At 43.1% G+C, this 11,530-nt stretch overlaps 1 protein-coding gene across 3 annotated transcripts in view; it reads left to right on the forward strand.

The window, feature by feature from the left end:
- Positions 1-11,270, forward strand: part of LOC120917146 (para-nitrobenzyl esterase-like) — a 29,305-nt gene extending 18,035 nt beyond the window's left edge. For all 3 annotated transcript variants that reach the window (XM_040328227.1, XM_040328226.1, XM_040328228.1), the window contains exons 5-9: positions 2,206-2,408; positions 3,797-3,855; positions 4,827-4,994; positions 9,162-9,383; positions 10,954-11,270. In XM_040328227.1, the coding sequence (XP_040184161.1) occupies positions 2,206-2,408; positions 3,797-3,855; positions 4,827-4,994; positions 9,162-9,383; positions 10,954-11,096 (795 nt within the window). In that variant the 3' untranslated portion in view covers positions 11,097-11,270. The remainder of the gene's footprint in view (positions 1-2,205; positions 2,409-3,796; positions 3,856-4,826; positions 4,995-9,161; positions 9,384-10,953) is intronic.
- The last annotated feature ends 260 nt before the right edge of the window (positions 11,271-11,530 follow it).

Here is an 11,530-nt window from a genome sequence, read left to right on the forward strand (position 1 = left end):
CCTAAGTATAATGGCCCGTTATTTAAATTGATGACATATACCAGTGATGGCGAACCTTGGCACTCCAGATGTTTTAGAACTACATTTCCCATGATGCTCATGCACTCTGCAGTGTAGTTGAGCATCATGGGAAATGTAGTTCCAAAACATCTGAGGTGCCAATGTTCACCATCACTGACATATACCATATTGCCAAAAGTTTCTGGACAACTAATCATCACACCTACTATATGGCAAAACATTAGTAGACCCTCTTCCCCCAGTGTAAGTAAAAAAAGTTATACTACAACTTAAAAAAGACATTTAGAATATGCGCTTCTAACCTTGTTGCAAAATTGATGTAAGATCATCGTCTATTCCAGCATGACTATGCACATAGTCCATAAAGACATGATGGGGTTGATTTACTAAAGCTGGAGAATGCAATATCTTGAGTAGCTCTGTATAAAACTGTATAAAATCTAATCAGTTCCAATTTTTTTGGTCAAAGCTTAGTTGAACAAGCTAAAGTTAGATGCTTATTGGCTACCATGCACATCTGCAACAAATTTTGCACACCCCAGTTTTAGTATATCAACCAAGGTTTGTTGAGCTTGGCTTGTAGGGTGAGCAGCGACCTTCACAGAGCCATCACCTCATCACTATTTACCGTGTTTCCCCAAAAATAAGACCTATGCAGGGCTGCAATATAAGCCCGAAAATAAGCCCTAGTTTAAAATGTTTGTCAAATCCCAAAATCCACTCTATTACAGTATTATATAATGTACAGTGTGTGTGTTTCTATAATATAATTGCGGGGGAACAAAGCTCCGGCGAGTCACAGAAGTGCAGAGCGGCACTATAACGAAGGTATTTGGTACAATTATATTACAGAACACACACATTGGGCCAGATTCACGTAGCGCAGCGGATCTATAGATCCGCTCGTTCTACGTGAATTAAGATCCGCTTCCGCAAGTTTAGGAGGCAAGTGGCTAATTCACAAACAACTTACCTCCAAACTTGCGACGGCGGATCCTAAATCCCCCGGCGGAATTCAAATTCCGCGGCTAGGGGAGTGTACTATTTAAATCAGGCGCGTTCCCGCGCCGATTTAAATGCGCAGGCGCCGTCCGCGAAATTTCCCGGCGTGCATTGCTCCCACTGACAACGCAAGGACGACGTTCGTCCGTATTCGAGAACGACTTACGCAAACGACGTTAAAAAATTTAAATTCGACGCGGGAACGTCGGCTATACTTAACATTGGCTGCGCCTGATAAAAGAAGGGGTAAGTATACAACGGAAAACCTCTACGGAAACGACGTAAGAACACTGCGACGGGTCCGCGTACGTTCGTGAATTTGCGTATCTCGCTGATTTACATATTATTTATTGTAAATCAGCGGGAACGCCCCCGGCGCCATTTTTAAATTGAAAAAAAGATCCGACAGTGTAACACATTGTAACACTGTCGGATCTAGCCCTATCTATGCGTAACTGATTCTATGAATCAGGCGCATAGATAGGACCAGTTTACGTCAGAGATACGATGGTGTATCTGTAGATACACCGTCGTATCTCTTTGTGAATCTGGCCCTTTGTACATTATATACTACTGTAATAGAGTGGATTATAGGATTTTACAAGAATTTTACCTCAGTTCACACTGGGGATTCCTGTCAGGCAGGGAGAAAGAGAGAGGGGGAGAGAAGACATCACATTACATGTTAAGACCTACCCTGAAAATAAGCCCTACTGTGTCTTTTGTTGCCAAAATTAATAATAGACCCAGGCTTATATTCGGGAAAACACAGTAACACCTCTGAGAATAATTGGAATACTGATTGTGAGCCAGGTCTTCTCATTCGACATCAGCACCTGACACCCGAAGAGGGGAAATTTGTTTATTGCCCCTCGATGTTATGGTTGAGTGTCCACAAACTTTGAGCATGAAGTGGATCATCTATTCTTTTGGCTTTTTATAGTTAGCGGTGTTATTGATATGCTTTGCTGAGTAATAATAGTAATCTCAGCAAATCCTGAAGAATTTCCCTAACCTAGCCTTTTCTAATGTATGTAGTGCAAAGGTGTACTTTTCAATACAATACAATACAAGCAACATACACCTAGAACATAGACATTGAGGGTTTAATCTCAGATAAGACAGCTCATTGTTCGTATTGTAGCCTTTTGAGTTATATATTGCTGCCTGTGTTTCGTCTAGTCCAGCCCTTGGGCAGAATACCCAGAATGGGCAGCAGGAGACCTGTGTGACTTGCCACAAGAAGGAAAATTTGTTGGCCCATTGGCTGTAGTGGATGGATATATGGTGCCATTTCCCCCACTAGATGTATGGAAGGAGAAGAAAGAGGGTTATAGTGATGTACCATATGTGATTGGCACTGCCCTGCAAGAAGCGGAGTATGGGTAAGACAATTAATGTCTCTAGAATTTAGTGACCTAAGAGAGGACTGGGTTCCTTTGGCCTAGGAGGCAAACCCCATCTATGTACCTTTGTGTGTATCTATGCCAATTTTCAAAACATTAACCCCCTGAATTGGTGCATGCACAGTTTGTACACTAGAGTATTTCTCTTCAACCCCAATTTAATGTAATCAGTTGGCATGCCTATCAGCATGCAACACAGCCAGAGCACACCAGACTCGCACCCTTTCCTCCCCCTTGACAGCACTAGTGATTGGCTATTGGCTGCTTAAGGCCTAGTGCTGTCACATGTGGACATTGAGGGAGTCCTTAGCCCTGTGTAAGCTCTTAGTTGTGACTTGGAGCTTAGGGTACACAGGACTTTTCCTCATTCCAGGCAGCTAAATGGAACAGGGTGAGGTTAAAAGAAAAAGTATAAAGCAAACCTTATTAAATTGCCCTGTACAAGTTCATTAAACCAGGCTGATGGACTGTTAGTGGACTTTGGTCGGCTTTGAAAATTTGGAAAAACTTTCTGTGTCAAAATAACTTATCAGACATGCCAAATTATTATTTTTTTAATTAAAGTTGGCAACCGTTATGTGCTTTCTACATTTTTTTGTTTCTGAATATTGTTTTATGGATGTGGCACCACGCTAATTGGGTTGTGCAGGGTTACAGTTGGCAACAATTAAAGTCCTATGCTCTTTCTATATTTTTTGGTTTCAAAATTCTTTTATTTTTACTGACATTTATCCAATGGACACCTTAACCCAAGAATCATAATGAAACAGACTGTACACATTGTATATAACATTCTTTGAAAGTTTGAAGTGGAAATGCTGCATAACATACACTTTCACAGAGGATGCCATTCACTTTCTTTCCAGTAGCTGCTGATTATAATATGATTTCTCTTTACACTGCTTTGAGTCAAGGCTGGACTTTCTCACGGCCCTCATAACTGCTTTCTATTTTAACTACCACGACACTGCGCTTTGTAGCACCTTATTTGGCTAAAAATGGCAGATCTTGGGCTTATTATGGTAAGGTGCCCTAGATAGATGCCCTTCACATTGGTCAGTGCAGTCAGTCACGCTAACCAATAAGTGCTTGCAGGGCATCCCGGGCCTCCACAGTGGAGGACTGTGATATTTGGAGTTAATTCAGCTTGTCATTTTTTTGGGAAAAGATGAAATACCCCTTAAGGAGAATTCCATTCCCGTCTGGAGGCTGATTGAAGCAAGCTTCTCTCCAATTCATCCTTTCCTTCTACCATAAAGCAAGATAGGTAGAGGTAGGAGAGATGAGGGTTATACTGTATCATGCCAAATGCAATTTTCTGCTTGGGCTACATGCTCTGCATCCCATGTTCCACTGATTCTCCGCAGGCCAGTTTTCGGCAACCTTTCTAAGTGGACTGAAGAGGATTACCGCTGGTTTGTCAAACGTGAGTGTTCTCCCACTGATTGAATTTTTAACCTTTAATGAATCTTTAGTCTAGGGTGACCAGACATCCCCCGTTTTTGGATTGAGGACACTGTCCCCGGATTGGATTTGGACAGGGGCTGGGGCAATTTCAAAGACAGTCAGTGCAGAAAAAAAAAAAAATGAATTACACACCCCCATCGCTCCTACTAGCTTAAGGGGGGTGTATTTTTTCCATTATCTGTGCCCCTTTCTGATGATCATGTGCTGGTCGGGTCGAAGGGAATATTTCTTCAGTTTCGGGTGCATGCCCATTCAGCTCCGCATTTTCTTCTGCCTTGGCTCAAGTCCCAGCCAGCCGTCTGCCTGCTTTTCTCCTTGCCTTCCTTGGCGGGGTGATCTTCCTCCGCTCCCCACCCAGTAGTAGCCGAGCCCGGAGAGTAAAGCCCCGTACACACAATCCGAAAATCGTACGAAAAATTCCGCTTTCTAAACGATCGTACGATAATCGGATCATTAGTACAGAGCTTCCGAGAGCCGATCAGGACAGTTCATCCGATTTTATGCTATCGGACATGCACGGAATTTTTTTTCGTACGATGCCAGATCGTACGATTTTCGTTTAATCAGTACAGCTGTTGTTTGAAAATGCAATACAAATGCATTACAACACATGACATCACTTCCGATTTTTTATTCTGCCGTATGAGAATTTTCGTGACTTTAGTAAACTCGTCAGATTCGACGTGAGATTAGCATACAAAAAAAACGGACGATCAATCGTCCGATAATCGGATCGTGTGTACCGGGCATTAGACTCGATAGGCTGGGAGGTGGGCGGTGATGGGAGGCGGGCGGCGATGGGCAGAGACTCGCTGATTGCCGCCGTTACGTATAAAAAGAAAAAATGCCCCCGGATTTCATTTTAAAAATCTGGTCACCTTACTTTAGTCATATATATAAAAGAATGATTTGTGTAATATTCTTCTCCAGTACGTCTGAACACATTTGGGGAAAGTCTGGCAGACGAGGCTCTGTATCTCTATCCCACCTCGGAGTTCTGCACCCAGCCTGAGCGATGTGTGGAGAAGACCTACATGACAATGGTGTCTGATCTGAGAGCCTCATGTCCTAACAATGAGCTGGCCAAACAAGCAGCAGGTACATGTATACCTTCTCTCTGGGATTCCCATTACATCTCTGCTTACAAAAAAAAAAATCATCAAAACCTTGTGCTTTGCCCATATACGTGTTCTTTAAATTGCTGCGTCTCTTTTGAAGAGCTTTTTCCCCTTCCTATTCTGGTATTAACTATTCACATCAACAGGCAGTGAGTGGACATCTTCCTAACTAAGCCTCACATACTAAAGGAATGATGTTGATTTACAAGGAGCAATTATACCATCATATGCAATTGAAATAAAATAAAAAAAAACAGGATTTTTATTCTATAGCAGTGGTCTCAAAGTACCGGCCCGCGGACCAGTTATAAATGGCCCCCAGGCAGGGTGGAAGTGAGGGGAGCAAAAAAAAAAAAAAAAAAAATTTTTTTTTTTTTTTGAGCTGCCCCCATCTGGTGGTGAGCCGTTGGTATTACAAGTTATTACCACCAGATGTGAGCTGGCGCCATCTGGTGGTGGCCGTTGGTATTACAAGTTAAGCATTACAAGTTAAACAGCAATTCTAATGTCATTTTACACTATTTTCACTGCCATATTCTTCCCTCTAATTAGAACCCCCAAACATTATATATATTTTTTATCCTAACACCCTAGAGAATAAAATAGCGATCGTTGCAATACTTTCTGTTTCGCCGTATTTGCGCAGCGGTCTTACAAGCGCACTTTTTTGGGAAAAAATTACACTTTTTTTAATTAAAAAATAAGACAACAGTAAAGTTATCCCCATTTTTTTTTAATTTTATGAAAGATAATGTTACGCCGAGTAAATTCATACCCAACATGTCACGCTTCAAAATTGTGTCCGCTTGTGGAATGCCGACAAACTTTTTTACCCTTTAAAATCTTCATAGGCGACGTTTTAAAAAATCTACAGGTTGCATGTTTTAAGTTACAGAGGAGCTAGAATTATTGCTCTCACTCTACCAATCGCGGCGATACCTCACATGTGTGGTTTGAACACCGTTTACATATGCGGGCGCTGCTCACGTATGTGTTCGCTTCTGCGCGCAAGCTCGTCGGGACAGGGTGCGTTTTCTGGCTGCTAACTTTTTTAGCTGGCTCCGAGATTCCAAGCAAATTTGTCAAACCCTGACTTACACCAGTGCTGGTGGTAATAATGCGCTCGCTGACACCAGTGCTGGGGGGTTAATAATGTGTTCGCTGACACCAGTACTGTTGTTTTTGAAGTTTGAAAGTTTGCATGCGGCCCCTCATGGCATATGAAAACTTGTCTTGTGGCCCTCAGGTAATTTGAGTTTGAGACCCCTGTTCTATAGGATGGGAGAAGTCAAGTAAATATTAACAACATGCACAACTCCTCAATGTGTATCCACCCCAAAAAAATAAATTATTTTTTTGCATATTTTTAATCTCCCCACCTGCCATGAACTGTGACATATTTATACTTGGAATACTTGAAAATGCCACTTTCTACCTCTCATGCTAGAGCTCTGTGCTGGCAGAGCTGAGTAATAGCCACACCCCACATCATAGGTATCCCCCACAGACTTGTATTGCAGAGAAAGAACAAGGGCTGTGTCCAACCAGGTACTGGTACTTAGGCCCCTTTCACACTGAGGAGTCGCTATTTTTAGTGGCTTTTTACCGTTGTATTTGCAGGGGTATTCAGCTGCCAGCGGGCGCTTTAAACCCCCCCCTAGCGGCCAAAAAAGGGTTGAAAACCACCTGCAAATATCCGCTGCAGCAGCACTTTGTCGGCGGTATAGCCGCGGTCCCCTTTCATGTCAATGGGCAGGAGCGGTATACACACTGGTCCTTCACCACTCCAAAGATGCTGCTAGCAGGACCTTTTTAATGTCCTGCTAGCGCACCGCTCCAGTATGAAAGCCCTCGGGGATTTCACATTGGAGAGACAGCAGTGGATCTTTCAGGGTGCTTTGCAGGCACCATTTTTAGCGTTATATCGCCTGCAACGTGTCTCAGTGTGAAAGGGTCTTAGTGCTTGTTACTGAGAGCATGGAATCTTATTTAGACTCCCTGCACAACTGCTGTAGCAAGATAGTGGAAGACTAGTGTAGCGCTTCCCCTAAGGAGCTGCAAGTAAACTGGGCTCCCCCACTCGGCACAGCCAGGCACACTGAATTCCCACATGCACTCAGTCAGAGAACAGTCTGTGACTTTGTTTTTGTTACTTATCGGGGAGTAATAACTTGGCCAGAGATTGGAAATTATGAGATGCCCACTTGACTTCAGAACAAGCTCATGGACAACAGAAAACAAATTGCCGTGGGACTTTATACGAGGCGCAACACACTCAATTGTAAAATTAACAAGGTAAAGAGTGGTAAATACAATTTCAACAGATCACCAATAACAGAATGCCATATAGTCAAGCAGATTGGTCAATATATACAGATTAATTCCATAGAAAGGTACAGTGTTTCAAAGATCAATAATTGGTGTGAATTTGCATCTATGTAACCCAAAGCAATTCATGACATGACATCACTTGCTCGGGGGTTGATGTACACACAATTATAAATCTACAAGACATCACATGCTCGTGACCTAATGGTGGCTGCTTGGAAATGTCTGACCCGGAAACTGTGGGATTCGAAGGGCCCAGCAGTACAAAACAGGACAAGATGGAATGGCTGGCATGGTAAGCAATCCAACAAGTCCTCTACCGTGATGGCATAGTGAGATATGCTGACAAGGAGTGAGGAATAATGTAGCCAACCGCCGTGGAAAGCTACATTATTCATAAAACAAAACTAGTGGGACTTTAAAGGCAGACAATGCAGAGTCAGATATAACATATTTACCGGCGTATAAAATGCAATTTTCCCCCTGAAAATAGGGGGGAAATCACGGGTGCGTGTTATACGCCGATGGCGTAACTCAGAGGAGAAGGAGGGGGACGAGCGCCGCCGGAATCACCGAGCCGTCATGTCCTGTTTACTCAGCTCTGACAAAACACACACGTCCTGCTTCCGCCACTGGCATTGGACCAGTGTTCTGTCAATCACAATAGCTGGTCCAATGGCGATGGGGGAGGCGGGACTGTGTATGTGACTGCCGACTGAGAGCCGAGTACTGTAAATAGAAGATGACAGCACAGTGATTTTGGCTCGTCCCCCTCCTGAATTCCTGCACTGCATGAGAGATAGTAAGGCTGCAGATAGGCATCAGGCTGCATTGGATGGGGGCAGATCAGGCTGCAGATGGGCACAGAGGCTGCATTGAGGCTGCAGATGGGCATCAGGCTGCATTGGATGGACGCAGGTCAGGCTGCAGATGGGCACAGAGGCTGCATTGAGGCTGCAGTTGGGCATCAGGCTGCATTGGATGGGCGCAGGTCAGGCTGCAGATGGGCACAGAGGCTGCATTGAGGCTGCAGATGGGCATCAGGCTGCATTGGATGGCCGCAGATGGGCACAGAGGCTGCAGATGGGCACAGAGGCTGCAGATGGACATCAGGCTGCATTGAGGCTACAGATGGACACTAATCAGGCTGCATTGATTGGCACTGACCATTATTTTGCTTCAAAGTGGTGTATTTGAAACTTTCCTCTTAAATTGGGGTGCATGTTATACGCCGGCGCGTGTTATAACCAGGCATGTGTTATACGCCGATAAATACGATATATAGAATTATCCAATTTTATTATAGTTAAAAAGTGGGTGCATACATCGCCAAATAAAAACATTAATGTAAGAACAGCTGTTTAATGACTGATCGATTCTGGTCCTAGAAGCCCAACGTGTTTCAGGACCAATAGCATCCCTTCATCAGGAGCATTAATGTATAAGGATCACAATATTCTACTAGAAAAACAGCATATTGGGCACAAAATGTAACAAAGCAGTATGTACATTAATCGTTGTACATCACCAGAATGAGATTGGATGTAAGTATGGCATACCGATATATCTACATTATTCCTCACTCCTTGTCACAATGTCTATCTGACTGCATTTCTGTAACTCCAGTTTTTTTTTAAAAGTTTAAAAAAAGTTTTTAAAATGAAAGCGACATTTAAAAGTATTGATTCTATAAAGGAAACATGTAGTTTTCCTCCCAGTATAGTAGACCCCAATGACCAGAGAAATATATAAAAAATATATATGAAAAAACTGAACTTCTCTATGTAACAAATGATCATTCATTGCTCTGTAATTGCAGCTGCATTGTCCAGTCCAGTCTACCGCTATCAGGTCATCTACAATCCATCCCGCCCAGTTAAAGTCAATAACCTTTTCTCCTATGAGAGCTGGTTCTCCTTTCATATGCTGGATACTCTGGGATTTTTTGGAACTCTGGATTATTCACTTGGAGAGACCACAGAAACAGATCGTGACTTTCAGAGGTTGATAAGAAAATATTTCATTCACTTTGCTAAAGAAGGTAAGAACAATTTTCAGGGATGTTGTCCCATAGAAGCTAGAGACCAGCATAATGCGGAAACTTGGTACGTTGTACAAGCTGTGTAGCGTCTCAACATTCCCAACTGCAGTGGTTTACAGAATTTGAAACATGATGGCTACCATTGCTGAAAATGGCTACATGTCTGACTTAAATACCTTCAGCCACAAACAATGGGATAACATTGCAGTAGCGTGGGTCCATGAAGTTGGAACTCTTGATCTTCATAGTTTAAAGGGGTTGTAAAGCTTTGCGTTTTATCACCTTAATGCATCCTATGCAAAAGTCTGTGTCGAAGAACGTGCTGGCTTCTCGGCCCAGGCTTCTTGGCTCTTCATTGGATAGATTAATAGCAGCACAGCCATTGGCTCACGCTGTTGTCAATCAACTCCAATGACGAGCGGGGCGGGGCCGAGTCCTGTAGTTGGCGGCTATGGACGCTAAATACAGGACTCGGGGGCATGCCCGCAAGGTAACCCCCCTAGAAAGCACTTCCCGGGGGGGTTAGCTGAAGCAGGGAGGAGCCGAGACAGCCGCCGAGGGACCCCAGAAGACGAGGATTGTGGACACTCTGTGCAAAACGAACTGCACAGCAGAGGTAAGTATGATTTTTTTTTTTTAAATAACAATCAAACCTTTAGTACCACTTTAAGCTGAATAAGTAATTAAATTGACTCTGCAACAGTTTGTACTTGGTATAGTACATTTCTTAAAAAAAAAAAACTGACAATAAAAATTATAGGAAATAAACTCTTGTTCGAATTGTTCTAGAGCAGCATCTTAGAAAATGTCAAAGGATCAGCAAGACAGCCAAGAAACCTATTGTAGCGCTTCCCCCGTAGGAGCTGCTGGAAAAGATAGGTCCTCCATAAGAACTCCAGCCCCTCTGACACACTACTAGATTGAGCGTACACAGCATGCAGTACCACAGAAAATCTCTGAAACGAATTTGGGCCCCAGTTCTCAAAAAGGATATTGGGGAACTGGAGAAAGTACAGAGAAGGGCAAACCAAACTGATAAGAGGCATGGAGGAGCTCAGCTATGAGGAAAGATTAGAAGAACTAAATGTATTCTCTCTTGAGAAGAGGAGATTAGGGGGGATTTTATCAACATGTACAAATATATAAGGGGTCCATATAGTGAACTTGGTTTTGAGTTATTCACTTTACGGTCATCACAGAGCACAAGGGGGCACTCTTTACGTCTAGAGAAAAAGAGATTTCACCTTCAAATACGGGAAAGGTTTCTGCACAGTAAAAGCAGTGAAAATGTGTAATAGACTAGCTATAACAGCTTTAAATCTACAAGGCTGTCTACAAGGTATGCAAAAAAAAAAAAAACATACATACACACACACACACACACAATTTTTTCACTTTAACACTTTTTTGGACTTTATTTCAATATGCTGTCCATTTAACACAGCATACCTAAAACCTTTGTTCTGCTGCAATTGTCCTCATCTCCGAAATGTTGAAAGATGTACAGTAGCTGTCAGAGGATTTTGAGGATTGGTCAGCTTTCATGTATTCGAATTTATTTATTTTATAGGACGCATGCCTTCCGAATGGCCAGAGTACCCCGAAGGGACTGCACTATTGTCCACATCACTGTCTGTGGGGAAGGACTATCGCTCAGCTCAGTGTGCACTTTGGGAGAAGTACAACGTGTTTCCGTATGCCTGGATAAACTGAGGAATGCTTCTGTTTCTAAGAAACATGTGAGAACAATATATAGGTTGTCGTCTGAAGCTTCTGGTTCCATCATGACTGTGATATCCATTCCTAGACTTCAACACTTAGGCCCCGTACACACGGTCGGACCGAACCGATGAGAATGGTCCGACGGACCGTTTTCATCGGTTCACCGCAGAAGTGGCCTGATGTGTGTACACACCATCAGTTCAAAATCCGATCGGGTCAGAACGCGGTGAAGTAAAACACACGACGTGCTGAAAAAAACGAAGTTCAATGCTTCCAAGCATGCGTCGACTTGATTCTGAGCATGCGCGGGTTTTGAACCGATGCTTTTCTGTACTAACCATCGGTTTGGTCCGATCGGGCAGTGGTCCATCGGTTCGGTTTTGAAGCATGTTTTAAAATTTTGGACCGAAGGAAAACAGACCGAT

This window comes from Rana temporaria, chromosome 11 (assembly GCF_905171775.1).
Source record: "Rana temporaria chromosome 11, aRanTem1.1, whole genome shotgun sequence".
In the NCBI taxonomy this organism is placed as follows: domain Eukaryota; kingdom Metazoa; phylum Chordata; class Amphibia; order Anura; family Ranidae; genus Rana; species Rana temporaria.